This window comes from Merops nubicus, unplaced genomic scaffold, assembly GCF_000691845.1.
Source record: "Merops nubicus isolate BGI_N331 unplaced genomic scaffold, ASM69184v1 scaffold4174, whole genome shotgun sequence".
NCBI lineage: Eukaryota > Metazoa > Chordata > Aves > Coraciiformes > Meropidae > Merops > Merops nubicus.
The window spans coordinates 4,858-31,968 of NW_008603457.1; the positions used below are offsets into that span (position 1 = coordinate 4,858).

General features: G+C 44.0%; 3 protein-coding genes across 3 annotated transcripts; all 3 read right to left on the reverse strand.

Annotated features, from left to right (window-relative positions):
• Positions 1-673: 673 nt before the first annotated feature.
• On the reverse strand, positions 674-4,695 carry SPINK6 (serine peptidase inhibitor, Kazal type 6). Its single transcript, XM_008938650.1, has 4 exons — positions 4,638-4,695; positions 2,465-2,490; positions 1,492-1,604; positions 674-719 (listed from the first exon to the last, which is right to left on the reverse strand). Exons 1-4 carry the CDS (start codon positions 4,693-4,695, stop codon positions 674-676), a joined length of 243 nt encoding a protein of 80 aa, XP_008936898.1.
• A 3,455-nt stretch (positions 4,696-8,150) lies between these two features.
• On the reverse strand, positions 8,151-12,311 carry SPINK9 (serine peptidase inhibitor, Kazal type 9). Its single transcript, XM_008938654.1, is given in 7 exon segments — positions 8,151-8,196; positions 8,680-8,798; positions 9,481-9,535; positions 9,666-9,793; positions 10,751-10,796; positions 11,054-11,201; positions 12,254-12,311. Coding segments are annotated over 7 exon segments (600 nt in total).
• A 9,069-nt stretch (positions 12,312-21,380) lies between these two features.
• On the reverse strand, positions 21,381-26,700 carry LOC103771359 (ovomucoid-like). Its single transcript, XM_008938652.1, has 8 exons — positions 26,646-26,700; positions 25,720-25,739; positions 24,802-24,938; positions 24,137-24,194; positions 23,718-23,854; positions 23,072-23,132; positions 22,047-22,156; positions 21,381-21,562 (listed from the first exon to the last, which is right to left on the reverse strand). Exons 1-8 carry the CDS (start codon positions 26,698-26,700, stop codon positions 21,517-21,519), a joined length of 624 nt encoding a protein of 207 aa, XP_008936900.1. The 3' UTR covers positions 21,381-21,516.
• Positions 26,701-27,111: the final 411 nt, after the last annotated feature.

Genomic DNA, 27,111 nt, shown 5'->3' on the forward strand with positions numbered 1-27,111 from the left:
CTCCACCTGCCATCTTCTTGACGCAGGCTTAAATGGAGCAGCATTCCCTAGCCTCAGCTTGTTTATCTCTGGTTTCCAAAGGATATGAGGCATAAGCAGTCACGCTGTTCACCAGCTCTCCTGTCACCCTCCCACAATAACCTCCAAGAGAGGAAGGAACATGCCTATGGAGGCTGGGTAAAGAAGAAAGGCACCCGCTGCCACCCACCCCCTTGGATAGGGAGAGCTGGGCAGGAGCCCACGGGCGGTTACACTGCTCTGCTGCCCAGGGAGCGTGTGCCAGTTTGTCAGGCAGGACGGGGCAGGAGAGCCGTGGCTGCAGGAGCCAGGAGGACCAGGAGGTTTCACTGGGCCCGTGGGAGCCGGGGCAGGAGAGCCGTGGCTGCCGGGGCTGGGAGGACCAGGAGTTTCATGGGCCCGTGGGAGCCGGGACTCACGGCCTGGCACAGGGAGTGCCCGGCTTCCCCGGGGGAGGGCGAGGCAATAGCAAAGCCACGCATTAGGCTCTAGCACGGCTCTGTCAAAGCACTCTTCTGGCTATTACGGAAAAAGGAATCCACCCAAAGAGTCGTGCTGAGTTTTGTTTTATTGAGCAGAGACGGCGGAGACGAGGGCAAGGTGCTTCCATGGCTGCGCACAGGCGGCTGCGGCTGGTCTCGGTGACAGAGGGGACTCAGCATTTCCCCATGTGCTTCAATCTTATTTTCCCACCACTTCTCCTGTAAAAGGAGCAAGTCAGACTTAGACAAAGCAGTGTACAACAGAAGGCACAGTGGGGGACAAAGGAGCTCATCTCTCCAAACGGGACTGTTTGACTGAATCATGCTAGTGTGCCTCACAGGGAACATCAAGACATTTCTCCCCTCTCCTTGCTCTCCTCTGACTTCCCCTAAGATAAAGCAGCCTTAAGTGTGCAACAAATGTTAAGGGCTGCTAAGATAAAAAAGATGTTTTGCAAGCACATTCAGTCCAGGGGTGATGAGTCCTGTTGCATCTCCTAAAAAAAGGTGACAGCGCTCAGGAAAAAGAGAAACTCAGGTCCTTCTTTTGAGATTTTGTGTCCTATTCCACAAAGTCCATTCAGACTTTTCAGGAATAATTTGGCACAGCTCAGCTCCCACTTTCCTCCAGACGCTTCTCTGTATTCAGAAATGTGGGCTGTGAGAGTTGCAGCCCATGGCATACAGTGGGAAAAGTGCATCTATTTAGTGCATGCAGAAGGCACAGGCAGGATGCAGTTGCCTCCCAGGCCCCGTGCTGCCTCTCAGCATGGCAACCAGCAGCATCAAAAGCCTAGACATGAATTAAAATTAACCTGCATTCACACAGCTCCATTCCAAGGAGGAAATATTCCACTTGGCATGATTTGGGGGCTGGTCCATACAAGAAGATGCCTGGATGCAGGGCCTCTCCTCCATGGAGAACATAATTGCATACATGGAAATGGAGCCAACTCTCTCTGAGTTTTTGATTCCCTCTCCTTATACTTACAGCACTGCCTTGCAGAAGGCACACCTGTTTCCATACGTGTTGCCATCCGTGCCGCAGTGAGGGTTGGACTCCCTCGTGCAGTACACATTTCTGCTTACAAACTCTCTGCAAATCTGCAAAAGGAATAAAAATCCCCTTTCAGGACTCCCAGACTCTTTCTTTCACTTTGGAAATTTGATACAAGGTCAGTAATATAACCCTTTTTCTGACAAGAGGACTAAAGTAGCAGTGATGACACTGCCAATTTACTGAAAGCAAAAGCCTGTCAGAAGTGAGGAGAAGCAGGGTTTCAGAAGAATTTTCCCATGTTTGGGGAAGGCAACTGTATTCACCTGGGAGAAGTCCTGATCTCCCAAAGGCAGTAGTGGATTAGCCTAGGCATGTAGGAGAAGAGTCAGCACTGATGCTCTTTCAGGTGTTTGGCGTCAGGTTAGCTCACTGCTGCATGGCTTCATGCATCTTGCGAAACTGTGCCCTCAAGCCTGGTGCTTGCTGAAGCTCTCTGCCCTCCCAGTGGAAGGAGGACAAAACCTTAGTCTATGGGGAATTAAAAATAACGTCCAGGAAATGTACACATATTTTGTCTCTGGATAAGTCCTGGTGATAGACCTTGTTTGGAGGATAAAACACTCTGAGTAGTCCTTTTGTTCCCTGAGAAGATTGGACAGTGGAGCAAAGTGGACAAAAGTGGTGCTGTGTACAAACACAGCCCTGTGCAAGCGGCCTAGGCCTAATCATGGGAAGCATCATGGGAAACCAGCCATCTATTTCTCTGGTCTACTTCCTAATGTGGCCAGACATAAAGTTCCCAGTACAACAGTGCAGTACAACCCCTCGAAGTGTTGGGACTCCTTGGAAGGACCCACCTGCTCCCAGAAGACATTAAAAATTGTTTACCACGCACCAAGATCTTTGTAACAAAATCATTCCTCTAGAAAATGCAGATTCAGTAAGCAGAAACAGCTGCACTAACCTCTTCAATGTCTTGACCTGCTACATCTGGAATGAAAAACAAACAAACACACAAGACAAACAACCAAGAACAGAACCCCAGAGAATTTATGTGTCTGCATTATTTTCTAATAGAGGCTGAATTAAAGTCACAAACCTTTTGTTCAAACCTCAGAGGAACATATACCAGGTTTTTGCTACTCTGTCATCCTGTGTGGTGGAGGAGGGGGCAGGAAATACATTATCTGAATTGCTTTGCAGTATTTTGCTTTTTTGAAAAATGTTACTAAAATACCATGTAATCAGTCATTCAGCTGCTAACTGCACCTCAGCCACACAACCCAATCTCCTGGAAGGCAGCCACTCCGGGGAAGCGAGCTGCCATATCCGATCTGGAGCCGTGCTCCACAGGGATTTTAAAGCTATGTTGACTTTTAAAGCTTTTAGGCTCCCGCACCTCTGAATAATGGCTGGTTCTGCTAAGAAGGGTGTACCGTGGAGAAGCAATAGGAGACCCCGTGATCAGCTTTGCAGCCATCCTCAGCAGACTGCAGCCCAAAGACTCTACTAGGACAAGTTCATCTCGGGCGAGATACAAAGAGATGTCATGTGGTGATACAGAGCAGAACAGGCAGTGCCGGTCAGGGAGAGTGCAAAAATACCCGCTGTCACCACAGGCTCTGGGCTGGAAGCTAAGTGGTCCATCCTCTTTGTATTTCTTCACTGCAAAGACTGTAGTCAGGCGGGTAGCTTGAGTCAGAGCTGCAGGACGGGGCAACCCTGTGATGTCTCTAGGAGGGAGCCTGACACTCAGGGGTGGATTGAATGCAGGTTTGTGGCATCTAGGTCACAACACTGTGGGACAAGCACCTTTATCTCACATGGCAGTGGGGCAGCAGAGGTTCGGATGCAAGGCTGTACCTCCTGGGGTCACTGCCAGCTGTGAGGCTGCTCAGGTGGCTCCGGGCAGGAGATGGGAGCACCTTGTCCTACACTAGGGTCCTCACATGTTAGAAATCCCACCCAGCTCGAGTCAGTCAGACCATCATCCATCAAACCACTCTACTTCTTCTGCCAATTGTACTGCCCTTCAGTGTTTTATCCTTGATGCTGGCGTATTTCTCATGTCCTCAGGTTAGGCTAGGCTGCCTTAATTCTAAAGTCGCTGTTATGGCTATCTGCATATTATTTACAAAATAGCTCATTAGATAGTTTTTATAAATATTACATGTGGCTACAGAGGACTTTGTGATGATGTCTCTTGACATCTGTTTATTTTATAGGAGATCACAGAGTTTTCTGCTATTCTGCCTGGCCTTGGAAGGAAGCTTCAGCACTCTGACAGAACCCAGTCCCAATTAAGACTCAATTAGAGACAGATGAATATTTCATAATGAATAATGTGTACAAAGTAATTCACCTCTTTTCTCCATGCAGTGCTTGCAATTTTCTCAAGTGAATTCTTTATTCAAATTATTCACAGAAAAACAAGTACAAATAATTCTTGTTCTGCACATTCTTCAACAAGCATCACCACAAACCTTTGAAAGCTGGGTCAGCTGGACGCAAGCAATTGATAACACTGACGTGACCTATATGTTTAAAAAATCATCACTCAGTTTCCCCAGATCATCAGAGAGATGTGTAAATCTCCAGATAAATAAATGCTGGATCCTTTTAATTTGCCCTCTTTGTTCTGACTCCTTGAGGACATTTGAATTTAATTTTCAAGCTTTTCTCTGCAACATAAATGAAAGCTGCAACTTTCATCTAATTACGTTTCTACATCTCCAAGGAAAACACCAATACCAAGATGCTTAGGATCAAAACAAGAGATGATGGCCCTGAGGTGAGTGAGTTTCTTCTCTAACTGGTTCAGCAAATCTCTCCAGTGAACATTTGTGCCAAAAATTCATAATTACACTCTGTTTTGGTACATTTGCTGCAAGAGCTGCTTAGAATTTGCTCGCCCTGTCTCCCAGTGACACCTCCACTGCGTTATTCACTGCGGAGGCACACGAGGAGTGGAAGTATGTCATACGAGCCAGCGAGTCCCACAGATATTTTCTACTTGCTCAGCTTTATCTTCAAGCCTGTTATCCGGTGATCAAGGCTCTCTAAAGTTTGCTGTTGTCAGGAAAGGTTTGGGGTTTGATTTTTTTTTTTTTTCCTAGGCTTGGGAAAAGATCACTTACCCGAGAAGAAAGAGAGCAGCAGCAGGCTGAGAAGCACTAAGGCACCTGTTGCCTTCATGCTGCAGGTAGCTCTTTAGTCCAAGCCAAGCGATCTGTGCCGGAGGTGTCGTCTCAGCATCGGAGCCCACAGTGCACACACAGACCCGCCTGCCTGTGTATTTATGTGCCCATCCGTAGCCGTCCTCATTCCCCACCTTAATTGTGAGAACTTCTCCGCTTCGTTTCTAAAGCCATTATTGGTCCTGGCCATGTTTATAGTGCTTTAGGAATGCTGCCCTGTCCACATCAAACCTAGAAAGGGCTAATTATATGGGTGATAGACAGGCTTGTAATATCTTTTTTTTTTTTCTAAATAGTCACAAGATTCTCACAAGGGTGAATTTTCAAAGCGGTGATTCATCGGGGAAGCTGGTAATTTTCATTCTCTGGGTCCTTGCAGAACGCCAGCTCCGAGGCTTTGAGTGCGGCGTGATGACACTCACCAGACATTACAAAATAAATCACAGCATGAGAATATGTTGTCTGTGAAACCAATTATACGTTGTTCCCTGGCTATTTTTGAGGATGGTTCTAAATTTGTTGGGTTGGCGTGGAGAAGAGCTCCAATGTGACATGCTCTCATAGCTGTGTGCACAGTCCCAAATAAGATTGCTGACTCTCCTCCCTGAACTATTTAAACTCTAGCTGTCAATGTTTTCCAGGGTTTTTTTTTTTTGCATTCACAAACATATGTTAGGGCTCCGCTCCCACAGCAAGTGGTAATGAAGGGAATTTGATGGGGAACTGGGAGACCTGAGCTCGATTCCCAGCTAAGTCTGTGCAAGGATATGTGTTCAGCCGCACGACTTAAAAAAATACCTGTTCATATAAGAATAAGCTTAAAATCTTAGTGTGCTTTCCTAAGGAGACCAGGCTTAGGAGAGCAATGTGTAATACATCTGTTTATTAGTTCCCCCAGTATATTTTCAATCTGCAACTAATTCTAACCAAATTTGACATAGGAACAGAAAAAAAATAAAAATAATAATATAAATACATTTTTACACATTTTTCTAGCAACCAAGGAAAGATGCTACTAATGTCCTCAGCCAGCGAGAGAGCTTCTGCAGGACAGCGATGTTATGAATGCCTTACATCTGAGGAGCATTAGAGTTTGCAGCTTGCTAGACATCTGAAAATCCACACAGCAGAGAAACCGTGACCAGCAGGTGAGTTCTCAGATGTCTGTGAAGGGTGAGCTCACCATGCAGCCTCTCCTATAATGTAGTGACCAAGCCAGGCAGCTGCAGTGTCGTTCGGAACCACGCCGAGTTCTGCCACTCGCAGCACTACTCGTTTGCCTTTTCTCGTTTCGTACGTCACTGCTCACGATCACAGCCTTCATGCCTCAGTCCTTTATCTACCCAAAGGTGTCGGTTGCTGCAGCATAACTGACTGTCTAAAGCCTCAGCAAATGTACCACAGGGACCAGTCCCTTCCGGGCTGAGGAGAGGAAGAGGCTAAATTACCAACCAGGTGATTACTGGTATTACCCCTTTCTACTTCATTGCAATCTCTGAAACAGGCTACTTGCTGAGGTAGGTGTGGGAATTCTCCTGTCCCTGTGACTCCTTTGAAAACCAGGGATAGAAAAAGGGCACCTGAACCTTGCTTTGCAGTCTAAGGGGTGAAGTTGGGCGGAGTTTTGCCAGTGTCAAGCCAAGTACTTACCTATGCTGCAGTGTTTACTTTTATGTGATACAAACCTTTCCATCTTCTAAAGAGTTCTTACTTAGAGGCTCACAAGACATATACCCAGTACTCGCCATTTGCCCTCCCTTTGCCTGTAGGTGAGAAGCTCTTCTTTGGTCATTTCTAAAGCCTTCTGAGCTCCTAAGCAAGTATCTGGCATCCTCAGGCAGAAGCTATCACTGCAGAGGAAGCTCACTGTAGGGTCATGTTGTTGAAGACAATTTCCCTCTATGGCCAAAACTCCATGGCCTCTCTTTAAAACTCTTGACCAACAAGAAATTATAGCACAGGTCTGTCCTGTGCTGACAGCTCTCTGTTAACATCCACTAGCTACTTAGACTATTCCTTAATTATTTTTCACACACGCAGAAGCAAGTAAGCAGTGAGAACTCTCATGACTTCCCCAGACTGTCTTTTCTCAAGAGCAGGCAAAAAGGCATGATATGATTTATATTGCCTGTACTAAGAGAGAAAAAAACCCAAAACAAACAAACAAACCCAAACCTGAAAATAAGAAGTTCCATTCCTCCTCCTAGGACAGAGCACTGTTCTGTGCTAGTACTAGGGGAAGGACAAGCCTCTTATCTTCCAGGGGGAAGCACCTGCAAAATTCCTGGTCAAGAAATTATCTACAAGACCCAGAGAAAAGGCTTGGAAGTCACAGATTTTGTCTTAAATATCAGACTTGGCAGCAGATATTCTTGTTACATCACAAAAGAATGTCAGGTGGAGAAAGGAAGAGGAAGGGATTGTGTGAGCCATGACACTTGGGACTTTTTGCCCATGCTGTTTGCGTATTAACTCTTTGACTCACCTGAAAAGATGGCACATCATCATGAACATTCATACATACCATTGCTCCTCCAGTGCACTCTTTAGACTCCCGCAACGATGGTATCTCCATACCTTTCTTCCCCAAGATAGAAAGCCTCTTGTAGCTACCAGCATATCTTCTGGCCCTTCTTTCCTGGGATTAGAAAATCCAAGGTCTTTTCCTGTAGACTTTCCTGCCCTACATCTGCCTCAAATACCACAAGTACAACTTTCCAGATCTCTTCTCCAAGAGGCTGAAAGCGTGAGCCCAGTCTAATTTTTTTTTCTGGGGTTCTCATTAGGCTCATTACAGTCTTGTCTAGCTTGCTGCAATTTTCTGCTGATCAACACAGTCTCGATGAACACACCCTTCCAGGAAGCAGCAATTCCTAATTTTCTTCCCTGTGAGATAGCCTCCTCCCTTTGCTACAAGCCTCCTTTTTATAATGCCCTGCCAGACCTGCCCCTTGCCCAGGTGTGACCAGGTGGGGCTGACCATGGCCATCCCCCATGCCAGGGCCCCTAAAAGAACCTGTTCCTCCAAGAATCAGTACTGTTACAAAGTCAAATCCATTCACACTCTATAAGACATGCAAATTAGGAAAGTGGCAGTATTTTATAGCAGCTTGGTTTCTCTTCTAATGGTGTGGTGTGGAGTGACGTACTCTCACAAGGGTTTGGGTTGGTGTGTGACAAGCACTAGCTTTGCTCTTTGTTGTGGTTTATTTCACAACTTCTCCTGCCTCACAGATAAGTACTTAAAGGCCTGGAGACCATTACCTTTGCCCTGGAAAAAGAAAAAAAAAAAAAAAAACAGAAAACAGTCCACGGCAAAGAGAGTGGGTGCGTTTAATTTATTGATTAATCAAAGCAGAGACCAACGTGCAACAGTCAAGGGAGCAGGGAAGAGCATGTGTGATTGCAGGATTTGTAAGGCAAAAATCAGGACGAAGGGTATGGCTCCAGAGCTCAGCACTGGCCACGGTGTTGGAGCCGCAGAGTTCCTCTGCTCCTCCTGAAGAGAAAGAGGGAGACCAAAATTAGAGACATGGATCTCATTTTTATAGTCTAACTTTACCTAAATAAGCCTTCTTGCTCTCTGAGTTATAAAGTAATGCACTTCATGTTTCATCTCTTTCCTGATTCCTCAGGTTACACGCTTTCTCACATTAAAGAGATTTGGGACAAACCCCATAATTTTGGACACCTCCTACAGTCACAGTTTAAATCACTGTGGCAGGGAGGGAGTCAGCAACTCTATGAGCCTGCAAATGGGGATCTGGATTTAATTGGAAGGGAAGAAGAAGGCTCACTTGGGCTTAAGTTCTGCAGTGCCTGGAGGGTGACAGAGAAGTGAACCCCAGGAGAGGAGCACGGAGTAGGGATGGATTTACCAAGAGGGTAATGGGAGCTCCAGGCCTTCCACACCAGCTGCCGTGGCTGCGTATGTGCTCTGGCCCCTCTGGTTTCATGGCTATGTGGTGAGCTCCATACTCACGTGAATGCATTGCAGAACTGGCACTTGTTTGAGTAGGTTCTGCCATCGGAGCCACAGAGAGGGTTGTAGTCAGCAGGGCAGATGACGCTTCTACCCCGGTATTCGCTGCAGTCAATCTCCTAATAGTGGAGTAAGAGCACTTTTTAAAGTTTTTGTTCCCCATAATTTCCTTCCTGAATGCTTTATGTTTATTTAATGTTTACAATACGGCAAAGCATAAAAGCACTTTTCAGGTACAGGGCTCTATTGTTCCAGCAACTCTGCAAACTCAGAGGCAGAGAATGTGCCTACTTCTGGAAGCCTGAAGTGGGGAGAAAGCAAGGGCAAAAAAAATGTGATCAATACTATTATAAATAGGGAAATGACCATGCTGGTATTTCCAGGTTGGCCCTCCCATGGGCTGCTTTGGTTCAACACAGGCAAGCATACAGCAAGCTTCGCAGTGCAGTGCAGAAAGTACTCCCACCCCAGGAACCACCGCCACTGGTGGGGTGGTAGTATATCATTCTCCTGCAGAAGGGATGAGCAGAATCTCTTGCTCAGCCCCTTTCCCAGTAAATGAATGTCTCAGCACCCACTGACTGCTTTGTCCCCAGGTCAGAGGGGGGACCACATATCTGAGTGAGGGATTTGGTTCAATACCCTTTGACCCTATCATACTTCAACTGCTTTCCTCAAATCCCATTTGCAGGGCAAAGGCACCAGGACAGTGCAGGCGTTTCTATTATTTAGTTACGATGCAGTGAATTTGTGTTGTAAATGTATTGTAACAGCAGTTGAGTGCAGGTTTTTGTGCTTTACCTCAGTGGAAGTTTTGCATTCTCCATGATGGCGCACGTTTAAGTCAAGACCATTCCTTTGGGAAGAAAGTGAGGCAAGAAAGAATCAGCACAGCTGCTTCACAAGTCAAACTACCTCGTTACACTCTAAATATCAACATGAGCACCCACTGATCCAGAAACCCATAACCCAGCCCCTTCACTTACGCCACAGCATTGCAGAAGGTACATTTGTTTGAGTAGGTAATCCCATTGGTGCCGCAGATGGGCATGTACTCCATGGTGCAGGCAACCGCGCGGCCACTGCTTGCTTTCAGATGGCCAGTACAGTCGATCTGAAACAGTCACAGAATAACACTTTAATCTCTGCTCCCCTGTGCACCCATCCTGTGTAATGGAGCACGGTGCAAGAGACATCTCCCCCTCTCCCCAGAGCTGCAAGGGCAGAAGAGCTTCCAGCCCCAGCCTGATGGATTTGAGGAAGCACACACAGTTGAAATCCTGCAAGTGGGTAGAGCACGATCTTGTTTTTTCCTGTCCTGAAGTGGGCTTCATTCCTATCATCTTCAGAATTTTCACTGGGAATGCCACCATGAAGGATCTTTGCCTAAAAAGCCTTACGTGGCAGCAGCTTCTGCTGCAAAATGTCAATGCCACTAGCAAACAGAGTTTACACTCACCTTGGTGTTTTTGCAGTTACTCTGAGTGTACTAAAATGGAAGTCATCATGTTATGTTAAATTGCACAGCTAGAGTGTTTCTTTAGTTTCTCTCTCTAAAGTTAAAACAGATACTTCTCCATAGCAGTGCCATATATTAGTAAACAAACTTTAAGATAAATGTCCTGATAGAACAATTTTTTCTGTTACAAAATTACAATTTATCATAGAATCATAGAATGTGTTGGGTTGGAAGGTCTAGTCAAACTTTTTTAAATTTAGTCAAAATTCAAAATTCCTCTGGGAATTTCTTACCTTTAACAAGCCTCTAAGTCTAAAGAGAAAAATTTTGATAATGCTGAAGAATTACTGAAATCAAAAGTTCCCATTCTTAAGTCTGGTGTTATACACAAGATAATATTGTAAAACTCACTGACTTTAACTGTTCCAACAAAAGCTAAAAGGAATTCCTGAAAATCTGAAATTCTTCAATTTCATTCCATTTCTGACAGTTTAAAATTTCGTGGGTTTAATACAGAGTTATTCCTCGGGAAGGTTTGTGTCTAGCTCTTTGCCATCGTTTCACCCCCCAGCGCTCAGCACAGCGGGAGAAGGGCCCGAGCTCAGCTCGTACCTTCACACATCTTCCATCGTGCTTCTTGTCAATGGCGCGGTTACGGCTAGAGAGAGGGAGAGGGAAGGAAAAGAAGGATTAGTCTGTTCCTACCATGTAGTCATCTCACTCATTAAGCCTCTCCACTCGTAAAGCCCCAGTAATTAATCAGATTCAAGAGCTTGGACATGGAAGATCATGGGCATTAGGGAAGACAGAAACTTATGAAAAAATCTAGTCCGCCCCACGATTAGTCACAACCCCAAAGGCTTCTGTCTGCTGCTTCAACTGGCATTGCAAGTAATCAGGAGACCTTATACTCACAACAGCTCTTTGCAGAGGGAGCACTCGTTGGGATAGGTCACTCCATCAGTTCCACAGACAGGTTCGTAGTTGCGGGGACAGGCAATAAGTAACCCTCCAGTCAACGGGTATTTGGTGCAGGAAGCCTGTTAAAAAAGACTTATCATTTCTCCAAGTGGAGAGAAGAGTGTGCTTGTGTTTATCATATTTTCACTGTACTGGGAGACTACTGTTGGTCATTTTTTTTCCTCTATCATTCCTCCATGGTGAAGAAGAGAGGGAACAAACTATACCGTGTTTCTTACAGCATACAAAGGGAACTTTTTGCTATTAATACTTTCAGTACTTTTGGCAAGAGTTACAGGCAAAAATGGTCATTGCTTGGGGAATCAAGACAGGGAGGATATTTAGGCAGTTATTCAATAGTTGTATAGATTTTCTGCTGGTGCTCTGTGCTGTGCTGACTCCTACTCTGCATTATTTATCACTGTCTTTTTTATCATCAACACGGTAAGTTGTCTTTCTCTGACAAAGATACTTTCTTATTTTGGAGGAAAGAAGTGGCATAATACTTAACAGTACCTTTACTTCTTCCTTTCTCACTCACTCTTTTTTTTCCTCCCTCAAACCTTCCCTGGGGTACAGTGTCAGCATGAATTATTCATCTAAACTTCGAAATCAAGACTAAATTACAAAGATGATCTACTACTCACCCGCAGCTGAGCGCTAGCAATATCTACAATAAAAACAGAGATTATAAAATATTAAAATTGTACAGTGCCCTTGACTAAAATTCCTTTGGAATTATCAATTTCCCAACAGAGTAACGAAACACACTTTCTCATTACTGAGAAGTGATTGGTTTTCCAAATTTTTTATCTACTCCAAGTAAAAAAAAAGAAGTTATATACTAAGATTTAAAAAGTCTATTCTTTGTAAAACTAGAATTTTTGACTCACTAAAGAAGAAAGAGGACATAAACTTTTCTCCTTTTGCAGTACTATTATCCCCACTAAGATTCATCAGCTTAAATCAGAGAAAAGCATCCTATCGATATATAGTATTTATCTGCCCAAGGATAAAGTTCATTAAAAGAGAGACCCCATATTACTAAATCATCACATCTCCAAAACACCGAATTCTCCTTTAGGGTATATATATAAAGCCAAGGGTTCAGGAGGACTAGAGCTACTAGCATAGTCTGTAGCAAAAACAACTTACCAGAAAGGCAGCTGAGAAGCATAAGCCCAAGAAGGGCAATGCTCCCTGTTGTCTTCATAGCAGAGATGGTTGTATAGTCAGCTACTTGCAAAGCTGTTGATTGAGCTCAGTAGATGGTTCTCAGCCTTCTTTCTCTGCATTATATATATACATTTCCCTGACCTTGTGAAGTCATCACAGAAAGTAATTATTTGCTCTGTAAACGAAGAAAATTGTATTGATTATTGAGTTGAGCTCTAAAGAATACTTGTTTGTTAGAGAGATGGCCAGAAGAATTAAAAAAAAAATGTGAGCTACACCCAGCTTGTTAACAATGAGTGATTTGTACTTTCCAAACAAGAGCACTGTCTTAATAGTAGATGTTGTGAAATTACGTATGGAAGTTGGTAAAGCAAAAAAAGTCCATTTGTTGAGAGTGTTTGAACTTGTGCACACAGTATTACATACACTAGGGCTCCAGGAGATTTCCATGGTACACCAGAGAGGGAGTACAGCAGCATGGGACACCTAAGCTTTTACAGACTTAAAATCTGGCGTTTGGAAGGCATCAGCCACCCTCAGCATCCCATTTTAAAGATACTGAGGGGTCAATTAATCTGTCCACACTATCTTCTGTAGTTTCCTGGTACACTGGATTTCTCACCACCAGGAAGGAAACAGTCATCACAACAGGAAAGCATTACCTAAAACTTCAGAAGTTTACAAGGCATTTCTAGGTAGGAGCAAGAGTTATTAATCTGTTGGCAATAGGCGTAAGTCTGATTAAGAAATTATGAGAATAAGTAGCCTTAAACCTGGACTGGATAATGTTACCTTTTAATGGCAAGTGAGTGGTATTCTGTGCAGGTGAAATGGGCTTCTTAGCATCAAAAGCATTTCAGAAAAATTTACAGCAGCTGCAGACAGAAGGCAAGTCCTTAGGCTTCCCCCGTCCCCCTCTGTTATAGGGCATTAAATTTAGAGTGTCAGCTGCAAGTTGTATTTTAGGGAGGATAAGTGAAAATAATGTGCTAAGTTCTGTTAAGTGGTTCAACTCGCTTGTAAGTGTATGGAAAAACAAATAAGGAATATTGCATAAAGTCATACATTTTTAAGGTGGTCATGGAAGGAAGTGAGGGATGGAACATGTTTGTGCTTTAGAAGAAGCTTGATACACACGTGGCTTAAAGGCAGCCTGAGTTTTAGATAGATAATCAGAACTGTTTTTCTTATTATCCTGGGAGATGTTTAAGTCTTTGCATGGGCAGAGAAATCACAAAAATGTAGCTGAAAGTGTAAGGGAACTGTAGTCGGAGAATAGAGTGTGCAGGATTTGGCCTGTACATATCAGTGAAATCATTTCCCTGAAAAATAAATGAGTAATGCTATTTGGATCTCATTCACAAATATCAGAAGTTGAAGGGTTCCTTTGAAAGCTGTTTCTGTTTTATTCTTAATACCCTGAGTGACGTGACTTTAAAATTCCTTGAACTGATTGTGGGCATATTTGGAAGGAAAGCAGTAATCACAGAAGCATTAATTTTGATTATTCTCCAGGGCCAAGAATGCCAAAGGCTGAAAGCAAGGCTTCAGAATTTGCACCAGCTGCTGCTGAAGATGGCACTTGCTGGATCTGCGGTGGTTAGAGAGGCTACAGGAACATAGTCTGTCTCTTCTTCAGCCCTGCAACCCAAGGGTCTCTGTAGCCACCACCAGACCAGAGATCCCCAGTTGCTGGAATCTGTGCTGCTTCTCCCCTTGCCTCTCCTGCCAGGTTGAAATCACACTGGTCGGTCAGGAGCTGTTGTGAACAGCGAGGTATCTGCTAGGGAGTGGCATCGTTCTCATGTTTGGCCAACACCTTTGATTAACTAGATCTGCTGAGGAGATCCCCAGCTGATCCACGTGCTGCTTCTGAGGGTCTGGGTAGCCAGCCAGAACTACTCCAAGAGCAGCCCCTTTTCCACCAGCAATCCCTGCCACTTCACAGGGCAGCAGGGAGGAAAAGAGAAGCAAGGAAAGAATCTTGCTACTGGATCTTCTGTGAGAAAAGATGGCAGATAATTGGTAGCAGTCAGGGCAGGGCAGGGAGAGCTGCTGGGATAGGTGTGACATGGGGTTGCACAAGGAGCTCCATTAATAAGAAACAGAGGGAATGGGACAGAAGTAATTGTGGGGCAGCAGATGGGCTGAAAACAGGCCTTAGGAGCAGTCAGAAACAACCGTCTCCATGCATTTGGAAGAGTGAGCTTTGGGAAATGTCATATACATGTTTCAAATGGGAAGGGCAAAACAAACCCACCTGGCAAACCCCCCTGTGATATTCAAGGGTACCATGATGGTGGGCTCAGTAAAGTGACATTGGGCACGGGATCATTTTGAAGTTTCTACACATACAAGATCCACAGAAAACTTTAAATAAAACTCTTCCTGTTCTTTTGAGTTCCTAGAGGGCAAACATTCAAGAAGTTTATGGCCACATGAGTAGGATAAAAGTCAGTAGCCATCTAATGGATTCTGTTGTAGTAATGTAAATTTCCAATAACTCTGGAAATTCTACTCAGTGTCTAATCCAGCATTATTTCTTCCCATAGTATTGGTATTTTCCTGGGAATCTTTTCCTCTGGTCTTGAGACCCACTATCTCAAGCAAGTCCATAACCTATGACAACCTAACAAGTTCTTAGTTTATTTTCCCTGCTTTAGTTTGAAATGTCACAGGATTCACCTGGCTACAAAGAGAAATGATAGTTCTTCACTTTGCCGTTGACTAGCAATGTGGCACAATGCAAGAGCTCCCAAAACCAGGTTGCTGTTCCCAGACCTCTGCACACGGGGGCAGAACTGGATCTTCTACGAGAACATGAATTCAATTTACAGTAAGGAAATGCTCTAAGCCGCACTCATCTAATATTTCTCCTTGTAGTTCAGCTATCTGATTGCTGCCTGCATATCTCCAGTCCTTTAAGCACAGATGATATCACAGGGAAGGGTGTCTGGAATTATTTGACTGTCTGAGAGCTGCATACTAACAGCAAAAGGCTGAGAATCTGGCCCTTGCACATCCCAGTCCCTCAGCAAATCTCAGCTCTGCCTCACTGCAATAGCTTTGACACAGTCAGCCCCAAAAACAACGTCTCCAAGTAATTTTCTTCTAAAGCATCATTTTATTTTTCTCCGCATCAAGAAAGAACGTAGTAACAAACCATTTACCCTGAATGAAGCCTCAGAGAGAAAGTGCATTAACAGAAAGGTCTAGACTGGCCTGAGGTATATTTTGGCCAGCCAGAAGTGGAACAGTACACTAAACCAGAAGCACTGATGTAAAATAGAGCAGAACAAAAGAAGTACATGCAATGCATTAATCAGGTTGTGTGGTAATTGAATGACATTTCCTAAATTTACAAACATCAGATAATGGCATAAGGTGACGAGGTACTGCTTAAAGAACTGTACCATAAAATACCTCAGCAGGCAGGCAATGTTTCCTGCCTTGAATTTCCTGGAGGGAGAGTTAGATTAGTAATGGTGAGAGGATTTTGTGTTACTGTGGCAGGATTTTATTAGGCAGCAACAGAAAAAGTATTTCTGACAAGGTGTCCATAAAAGAGAACTATCTTTTTCTCCATCCTAAGGAGCTGCCCCCCATGGAGTGAGGGATTTGGGGTGCCTCTGACTCCTTCTGTGCCCTCAGTTACTCCTGACTAAAAACTCTGCATCAGGGTGAAAGATTTGTCCCCGTCCATTTCTACTCACAGTTTCCCCTCAATTGCTTGGTGGTTTTTCCTCTTTAGCAGACACAGCCCCTGGAAGATGCCCTCTGAGGACCACTGGAATCTTGAGTGTGATTGGAAGCTCTCGTTGTCTCCAAGACATCATGGCTTCTCAAGGCCATCCTCATCCTCCCTGCTGCTCTCCAGGAAAGAAAATAAATGCTGGAATTGATCTCTTATCCTCAACTCCCTCACTCAGTGGTGGAGAAGGAGAAGAAACACGAAGCCCCTGAGCCACTCACCCCCAGCACTACCTCCCAGAGCCCCAATTTGCCTTAGTTCTAAGCAATTGCACCTGACACTGAAATGCCTTCCTCCACACAGAGCTCCCTCTCACAGGAGGGACATTCCAGCCTCAGGAAAGGACTTGACAATAAATGGTTGCAGGGAGTCATGTCTTTTGGAAATAAATTGTCTCCCTTTAGAGAGCTGCTCTCTCCGGTCTCTGCAAAGTGACACATCGTCACTTAAGATCATTAACTATTTGACTGTGAGACTCCTGCCTGCACAGCACATCGCTCTGCCAGCGCTCTGCTCCTAATGAATAATAAATTAACGCAATGACTCTGAGCCCTTCCTTTCATCAGCTGAGATTTCCAGAGGCTGGAGAATCTCAAAGGATCCTCTACATGCAACAGTTGACGTAATTACCTACAAGCAGCAGCTAAGTGGTGGGTGAGGTGCAGAAACAGGCTGTGGTAGCAATTGCTAGCAGTCCTCCCAACACCAGGTCTGTTAGGACTGACTGCCCACTGGTTTTCTACAACACCCTGAAGCGATGAATGGTGCAAACATGAACGTGGGCAGCCAGGTATCTGCCTGCCCAGAGAAAGCATCCTGTCCTGTTGCTTATCCAAAAGCAGAGTAGATTGCAAGAGGTTTCTCTTACCTAAAGGTGGGTTTCCAACCCTGCTTGCAAGGGGAAGAGATGCAGCTGGGAACTGCCCTTCGTCCCCACTTCTCTTGTGGGCATATGAGATTGTAGTTAACCCTGGGAACTGAAACAGGGATGAGCAGCTCCCTTTGCCAGCAAGACCCTCTGTGCCTCCATGGCTTTTGCAGGGCAGTCACAAAGCACCCCCAAGTGCAACAGTCTTGGGACTGTCTCTGCTTATGTGTATGCTCAGGTTTGCATGGGTCCTTTCTATGCTGCCAGTGTCTACCATAGAGTAATGCAAGCATGAGGCAGCAGTGTTAGAGAGGCAGACAGTTCCTCGCCCAACCACAGTGTCTGGCTGAGATGCCCTTAGTAGAATGAATCAATTGAAGCATTGCACAAAATGTATCTCTGGCCTTGGTTTTGTTTTGGAAAGCTAGATGAAGGCAAATGCTCCCCAAGACCTCCCCATTGCCTTTGAGCCTAGGGTTGATTTCTTTGTAGATCAGGACAACATGTTCCTTCCCCCTGTAATTTGTCTGTTAATACACACACCCCAGGATTGTTGCAGTGATGTAATCCTGAAACATTGTAGGTAAAAACAGAATGAGACATATTATTAAAGCAAGACATGAATGCTGATAGGGTTTTTTATTAAGCAGAGGTTTCAGGATTCATCAGGAGCTTTCAAGGTTCACGACAAGGCTTCAGGGAAACATCTGCCATGGGGAACATTGCCAGAGAGGATTCCTCATTCTGATCTGAGCCTTTTAAGAAGTTAACACTCTCCAAGACAGCTCAAGAGAAGAGTCCCATTGCTTGTCCTGTAGAGAAAGAAATCTATTCCTCAGAGACAGAACATCTGGGCTTTTACTGCTTGTCTCTCCCTCTGGTGAAGGATATCTCATAGAGGAACTCAACCAAAACAGAAAACTTTTGAACACTATTCCAGCTATTTCTTTTTATTACTAACATTCAAAGACAAGATAAAGACTTAATTTAAAGGAAGAACAAATAGTCTGTAGGTAATAGACTTTGCCAGAGGAAAGCTCTTCAACAATTACTTAACAGGGGAATTAAGAATTCTGCTATATGTTACCTATCTATACCAGAAAGAAAGGAATTTCTGGCAAATTATCCCAATAAAAAAGTGACCCTTGCTAGTGAGAACAGGAAAACACAAAATAACTTTATTTCTCCAACCAGTCTCCAAGACCGATTAGTCAATTTGAGCTAATTTAGTTTGCCATTTAGTTAGTGAGGAGATTTATTTTCATATGTACAGGAATGCACTGCAGAATAAACATTTATTGGAATACGTTACACCATTGGACCTGCAGCGTGGGATGTGTTCCATCATACAGTCAGCTATGGGTTCCAGGTATTTACCCCAGTATTCCTGTAGATAGATGCAATGTACGTTCTCAAAAAATCTCTTAGCAGCAGATATATAAGGTAAGTGGCATTAGGAGATCCCACATACAACCTGAATTCCCCGTCAGCACTGGCCAGCAGCAGATGCTGAGACAAAGCCCATGGGCAGGGCAGGGGTGCAGTGGTACATTGCCTCCAACGCTGGAGAACCTGTGTAGCCATCACAAAGGCTGCTGCAGTAACGTCAGTAATAACCAGTAATAACCTGGACACAAACCAAATGCTGTACTACTTGTTGAAACTATCATCAGATGAAAATGGCAATTTCATCCAATAATACCTGTGGCAAATATTTTTCAGATAGCTGGGTGACTCAGGATTTTCAAATGCTCAATGACAATGTGATTAGCAAAGATTTATACAGAAACTGCTTTAAGGAAAGAAATGGTGGAAAATAGAGATCTGTCCCTTATCTGCAGTGCATCAGTATCTGGAAAAAAAGAAAAAGAGAAGGAAATATTATACAAATGCAATTAATGGGTTCTATTAGAGTTAAAAGATCTGTAAATGCATGCCCCAAATACATAATTTTCAATTCAGTGTTTGCTAATAAATGGTTTCTCAGACAAATGGAATTGCAGGCAAAATTTTGTGCCATACTGTATGTTTGCAATGTTGATTCAGTAGGATAATTTTTTTAATGAGGGTTGCAGCTAAGATGGAAAAGAGTGTCCAAAACAAAAGAAGAAACATGCATTTTCCATGGTTCAAAGAATGGAGCAGGACGTGTACTCAAAGCTAAGCAAGCTATTGAGGCAAACAGGGTCATAAAGCTGGGTCATAAAGTACACAGAGGCAGCATCTTAAATGCATTGCCACAACTGCTCTTAAACAAGAGGAATATTTAGTGGAATTTAAGTTTTATAAAGCTTCTACAACAGTTCAGGCTCTCAAATTGCATTTTGTTTCAGGATGACTGCAACAAATGTTTGCTTTCATTCAGCAAAATCATTTGTGTTTCTGCAATGTTTCAGAGGTTAAATACTGGATGTCTGAGTCTCCGGGTTGTACCACGTACATGTCACTTCTTTCATTATGCATAAACTAGCGCTGAGAGTAGAGCTGTTCCCACAGTCGTTCTTACCCACTCAGTTCTGTTGCTAAAATATTACCCCATAAGTGATAGTCTTTGATGTCAAGTCTTTTCAACACTATCTTTCTAGGAGTAAATAAGTCCTTGTAGAATGAAGCTCTCTCTCCAGTCTGAGGATGTTTTTATGGTTTCAAAGACAGCCGGTGCTTACTTGGAGGCAGAGCAGGAGGCAGTAAAGCTACTCACCTGGGATGCTGCAAAGAGCCAGAGCAAACAGCAGCAGCATGCCTGCAGTCTTCATGGTGGCTGAAGAGTCTGTGTGCAGTACAGCCTGGGTTTTTATCAGCAAATGTAGCCTTAATTCTGCCCTCGGGTGGTAACCATGCTCCTATGTACGTGCACATGCTTGTGAGCCTGTGTGTGTGTTTTTGTGCACATTCACATTTGGCTTATCCACCCTTATTCTGAAGAAACTGGTCTTTTGTTGGTGTGGCAGTCTCAACAGAGGTAAGCCATGCTGTAAGCCAGGAGGAATGCTTCTTCATCAACAGCAGTAACAAGAAGTTTAGATATGTTAGATACACCCTCTGGATCATTATGTCAAGTGAAATATGTGACAGGTTCCTGCTGACTGCAGGCAAAAGAGCAACTGTACAAACCCAAGCAGCAGCTGCTGTCAGGTTCTCTGTGTGCACCTATCAGTGTCTATTTATGTGCTGTGCTTTTTCATGAGCAAAACATTGAATGTATTGCTCCCAGAGTGGAAAGTCTCTACTTTTATTCTCATGCTTCATCCCAATTAAGCACCATTAAGTTACAGTGAAACCAGAAAACCAGGGAATTGGGAAGACAAGCAAGAGGGTGTCCCAGGCACCAAAGGCAGTTCTTGGACTGGACAAGTGATGGAGCAACTTTTATGGGCATATGCAAAGAATTTACAATTGCTATTTCCCCTAAAAGCCATTACCATTGTGGGTTAGATTTGCAGTAATGGACTGATAGTCTGATGATGACAGAATGATGTGAGACCCTAGCCTGGATCCTAGAAAAGTTGAAGCCAGTCTGGAAATCACTGCTTCTGCCATCTGCCCAATTCAACATAAATCCTTTAACACCAAAATTGCTTTTTTGAATGACCTCATTCCATCAAGGAAAACAAGCACTCCTCTCCTTTTGACTCCCAGTTGAAATACATACAGGAGATAATACTTTCTAGAAGGGATATGCCAAATTTATTTACATTTCTCTTGTGTGAATCCAAAACCCACCTATTCAATACTTCAACAGAGGGCAAAAGCAAAATAAATGTCATGGACAACACACCAATGACAGGTCACACTCAAAAAACAGAAAGGTACTTTGTCCTTGGATTGTGAAACACTGCTGAAATACTCCGTGGGCTGGCAAAGAGTATTGTGTTATTAAATACTAGCAAAGACAAGTAGGGAGGAGTAGGAAACATCCCTAGGAAGGCATTTGTCTTAAAACACTTGGAGGTTGTTCAAGGACAATTTCAGGATGATAAAACCCTAGAAATAAGTCATTTGGAAGACCTAGACAAACAGGCAGGGCTCACTCACGTGTCTGAAAAACATGGGCTCTGCTAAGAGACTCCTCCTGTAGAGTGCTGTGCTCAGGGGGAGTGCTGTGCTCGGGAGCCCGGGGAGCAGCTCTCGGTGCAGGCACCACCACAGCCTGAACGGGCTCTGCTCATCAGGCCTGCCCAGGGAAAGTGCACCAGAGATCAGCTAGTGTCATCGCTTCAGAGCTGCACTGCAGCCTTCTGCAACGTCAAACGTCTGAAAGGGTCTGAACACTAATGCAGGCTGACTGTCTGTTCTGTGCAAAGACACATAGCTCTGAGGTTTATGCATCTGTATTTAATTTGCTGCCTTTTGTGAGAGGGAAGGGAGAAAGGCATTCTTCTTATACCCCAGAGCTATGCGCATGTAACCTATTCAGCCTGGCATCATCATTCAAAAAATCAGAAGAAAATGTTTCATGAGACAACACACAAAACAAGACAAAGAAATGTTGCTGATGCAGTTTATTGAGAAAGAAAATCAGGAGTGAGCTGAGCTCCCCAGAGGGCGAGATGAACTGAGGTGAGATCTTCGGCTGGGATTTGCCGGTGGGGATCCTGTGGTGAATTCTCTCAGAACTGATATTCAGCATTTTCCAAAATGACTTAAAGTGAGAGTCCCATTGCTGTCTCTGAAAGTGAGGAGGGGAGGAAAAAATGGATTAGACACAGAGTCCTGCCTGCTATCTGCCCTTTTTCTTGGCTCCTAGAGAAGGTGTCAGATAGGATGCTGCCCAGAGCCAAAGAACCTGCAGACTCAGAGTCCCATTAGCTATTTGACTATTAAAAGATGAGTGAAATGATTTAGCCCATTCTTAGGACTGAAAAATGTTTTGGGAAAACTATAATGAAACTTCAAATGTAATTTTCTTTGCAAACATACAGGAAAATTTCCATTGTGGTTAATGGTCTTCAGACCATTCATGGTAACAAACCAGCCATAGCTCGTTGCATGCTCTAATGGAAAAAGATGAATGGTTGGCATGATGGTTGGGATTTTCTCCTGCCCTGATTCCCTAATTCAACACTGGTCAACAAAGAAGGAAAGTGGCAGCTGCAAGCTTGTGCCTACAGGAGGCAACTGATAACACGAATGTGATCCGTGTTTGTACATACACAACTGCTTTGCAGAAGTCACACTTGTTACTGTATGTTTTGCTGTCAGAGCCACAGAGAGGCCTATACTCAGCAGTGCAGGCAGGTTTAGGGTGGTCACTGCAGTCAACCTGAAAAAAAAAAAAAATGAAAGAAAAATCTAATGTAAAGGAAACTAAGGAGTCAATAACAGAAGGGCTTGAACCTCTTCCTACAGCAGCAGTGCTAATGATAGTCATCTAACGAAAAGTAATTAACTTCCTTGCATGATCTGATATAAACTGAGGTGTCAGTTTCCCCTATGCCAGTAGAATTTAATAATATAAAAATAGATCATAATTTCCTGTTTGAAGAGATGTGTATCACAACCCGACCACACCATTTCTAAGCAGCAGCAGTTCGCTCAGTGAGCGTGCCACGCCCGTGGTCACACTGCTCCATGTTCCCAGCCTGGCCAGGAAATTAAATGGAAAAACACTGGTGTCTGGAGAAGTGTAGGTGCTGATGTATAAGGGTCCAGTACCTCCCCCATAGTCTTAAACCAGGAAGATCAGCATTTAGCTAGATGCTATGAGTGTGGGGTTTTGTTTCTTTGTGCAATGGGCGCTACACTTGCCGAGAATTATTGTAGTGCAAAAAAAAATGTATATAGGTCCAGGAAGGGGCTGAGGAATTTCATGAAGGAGAAATCTATTGAAGATCACAGACTACGCAGAAATCGCACCTAGCTGAGGTCCATCACCTGAAAATAGCTGGAGGTTGGAAGAGAACTCCCATACATACTCTACTCTTTCTCCCTCCTATACAATCCTTACCACCTTTGCTAAGAGCAGGGTCTGCATACAGCCATCATGAGCTTGATGGACCATTAATCTGATCCCAAAAGCCACCCTGCTCTTATTCTCAGTTCTGCCCTGATAGATAATTTCTGCTACTAATCTGTTACTGATTCGTTCCTGTGCAGTCACCTTCTTCCTTTTCTTCTTCTTCCTTCCCCTGACAACAGTGGGACTGAAACCCTGCTCCTCATCACGCAGTTCACTTACTGTAGCGATTTCCTTCTTACATTCACCATCATACTTCTTGTCGACACTGGTTTCAGGCTCTCTGGGAAGGGAAGAGACCTGTGTTAGGGAGCTCTGTGAGCAACCTGCTCTGAAACTGAACCCCACTTCCCAGCAATGCTGATCAGCTTCAGGCACAACGTATGGGGTACAGGAGATGTCCAGCTTAGTTTGTGTCCATGTGGCTCCAGATACTGGCTCAGGTGGTGTCACAGCCTGCCAGAGTGCTGTTTTATGGTATCATGTGAAAGACAAGGGAGGGTCCAGGGTGTCAGGGTGAATGAGGAGCTAGGTTGTGTGACAATGTAAATGGACCTGACGTTACTTGCTGTCCTCTGCAAGGCACTAGCTGCCACACAGACCCTTTTCACTTAGTTAAAAGAAGTATTCTGTCCTGTGTTAGATCCCCACCCAGCCCTCTACTTCTCTTTCTAGATCAAAGGCATAGTTTTCCTTCTAATCACAAAAGAAAACATGGTATAGTTATCAGGGAAAGAAAAAAAGGATCAAAGTCCAAGTGCCCTGCAGAAAAGGCCCTGGTAGAAGTCCTGATATGAGAAGAGCAGCTGCCAGGAGTGCTAAGCATTCAGTGTCCCTCCCAGGAGATCTCTGCCCTCACAGTACTCACAGGTCACGGGCACAGAGCTGGCACTCGTTGTCATAGGTGACCCCATCGGTACCGCAGACAGGCTTGAGCTCTGTGTTGCAGAGCAGCACCACTTTGCCTTCCTCGTTTGTTGTGTTGGGATATCTACTGCAGTCCACCTGTCAAGGGAACACACAACAGAGCGCCGGTGAAGGCTTACGTAAAGAAAGCAAGTGTATCTGGAGAGTGTATCTCTTTGGCCACCTAATATACCACCACAGCAGCAAAAATGCTTCTTTGTGTGCCTGATGACAGTTCACCTGATGATCAGTGCAAGATGACAAATGATCTGACATATGTCCTTTTATTTAGTATTTGAAACATTTTCAGGTGAATCAACAGGCAGCTTTGGCCACTTGCAAGTAGGACATGCCCCTTGTTTTGCTCTTGGTTTCACTTACAGGGACAACTTCCTTGCATTCTCCATCGTGGTCTTTGCTGATATTGGTTCCATATTCTCTGAACAGGGAAAGACAAATGTTAGAAAGTTCAGCAAAGACTTCCTGCTACATCCTAGGTGCTGGAAATATGTAACTAATACAAGGGAAAGCTGACTCTTTATGACATATATATACGATATATACATATCTCTTTTATATATATTAGTGCATAGATAGATAGATACATGTCTACAGGCTTTTATATATATATACATATATACATATTATATATATATTCTCTATATATTTGAGAACATAGTGCCACGCTCCCTGACCAACCAGCATTGCATGGCTGGCAGAGATGTGAACACTCTGAGAGCTTTAGGACAATTGGGGCAGTTTAGAGCAGAGCTTTCTCCATCCTTTTGCTCTGCTTTGCTGTGATGAGGTGTGTCCTAGGCACTGTCATCTAGCTGATCCTTGAGCTGGAGAAGAAAAATCTGAATAAATTACACCAGCAAAAGAGAGACATGGTGACTAAAGTGATGTTTAGGCAAAGGAGTGCTGCTACACAGTGGCACCTAAGTTCTTTTTGAAGGAACTGACACATGACAGATCACTGTTGAAAAATGGTGTTGCCAGGAGAGCCAGGCATTGCTGCCTGAGATCTGGCGTGCGGTACGTACGTGTTGTAGGCACAGAGCTGGCACTCGTGGCTGTAGGTGACTCCATCGGCACCGCAGATGGGGCTGCCGGCCTCGGCACAGACCAACACCTCTTTGCCTTCCTCATTTGTAGCGTTGGGATACTTACTACAGTCCACCTGCCAAAAGAGCGTACGTCAACAAGAGGAGAAGAGATTTTACATTCACAAGTCTCGTTTTGCATGAGACAGTGACCAGATGCAGCTGGCAGTGGGTCTTTCATTACCACAGCACAAACTTGTGCTGGTGGGTCGATCTGGCGACAGATGAATCCTTCCTGCAGAGGCCACCCCAAACAGCAGGAGAAGAGGATGAGAGGGCTGTAGTCCCCCAGATGGGGTAAATCAGTGGTGATCCCACACACTCACTTGGCATCATTTTACAAAGGTTGTCCATTGTTCCCTCATTCCTATATATTCTTGTGGCCCCTCCAGTGCACTTCTGTTATCACTCTTTCATTCTCGTTATAGGGGTTTTTTTTTAGAGGAGCAAGGCTAATGACCTGGTGTATGGAATTTGGAGTGTGTCATAGTGTTTTATTCTTTCAGTAGGTTGCCTTCAGGTAGGTTCTGATACCACAGTTTATTGCTATCATTTTAGAGCCAGTCATACATGACCAGCTTAAAGCTAGGACCAGATTAAAGTTGATGAAAAATTAATTAATCCCAAAATTTTGTATCATTACTACTAATATATTATTAAAATACAGCATAGATGTAGAGCTAAGAACAGTATAATTTAATGTCTTACACTGTAGAACCTGATTACAAGGGCACTAATTTCACGCTAGGTGGAAAGCAGCTAAGCATCTACAGGCCTGAAGTTATTCCCCTTCCTTTAGTTATGTCTCCACCATGCCACAGATCAGAAAGAAGTGCCAGAAACAAATCTTCCACTCACCTCAACCCCAAAGGCAGCATCTAGAAAGGAGAAGCAGAAAGTGTGAAACAAAGCCAACACGATAAGACCTCAGTTAAAGCTGTAAATCTGGATGTAAAATTCCTATACTCGGAACCAAACCTAGCGATTTCCAGTGATTGGTTTCCTGAACTAAGTAAATTATGCATGGGGGTTTTTTTCCCATGTTGATAAGCATAATAGCTTTGCTTATTGCTGGCTATGATGAAACATGTTTTTGAATAGCTTTGTTCTTTTAATCGAAAATAGAATAGCTTTTTCTTCCTTATCTTTTTGCATATCCGCTTTGACCCTAAAGGACTGCTGTTCCATATCTGAAAAGAAACTCAAGTCAATACAGATAAATGCAAATGCAAATAGTCACCTACAGGATAGGCAAATACATACAGCATCTGTTGTCAGGAATATGCATTTTAAAGAAGATGAGTGTGGAAAAAAAAAAAATGTCTTTGACTTCATAATTTCGTCAGATGCAAATACGCAGTGAGAACATCAGACTCTGGCCTGTTTTCATCTCTTTTTTCTCCATTAGCAGCACAAGTATTGCAGGAAAGTTGCCCGGCTACAAAGAACTTGCTTGAACCATTACAATATTTTCTTGACTAGTTACTGGAGGTCTGACCACCTCTTTACAGCCTTGTTTCAAGTGTTTATCCGTTTACTGTAACTATACAACAACAAGTACAGAACTCCACTTGCATTCATTTGTATTTATGACAGACAACCAGCTACAACAGCCATTGATTTAAGACTGTCCTGAAATCTACTCTTGAATCCTCTGCCAACATACTGAGGCAGCCTAGCTCGTTCTAGGAGAAGATATTCCCTCTTTGAAGCCATTATCTTATCTTTTAAAGACAACCAGGACTCAGATATGAAGACTCTGTGGCACCTTGAGTGTTACTCACCTGGGAAGCAGCACAGCACAAAGGAGAGGAGCACAAACACGCCTGCCGTGGTCATGGTGGAAGTGTCTCTTGAGTCTGCAGGCTGCCTGCTCCTGCTCTGCTCACAAGATGGTCTCTGCTAGGCTGGCTGCAAATATATACAAATGCAATGTCTGAACTGTTCAACTGTAACATAAAACAACCAGCAGAATCTGTCACCAGCACAATGAGGCTGGTAATATTTATTGAGGTCTTGACTTTCAGGTAATGGTCTGCATCTGCGAGGCGATTGATCTTGGCTGGACATCTGGTTAATGGTTCTCAGTGATCAAAACCAAACAAACATCTTTTTAGACAAAAGAAACCTCTTTAGGATTCTAGTAGAAAGGTAAGGAACACAAAATACTGGAGGGAGTAAACAGCAGGCCCTTCGTTCATCTCTGCAGAGTGACATCTCCCATCAGGGAGCAGCTTAGGCAGAGCACGC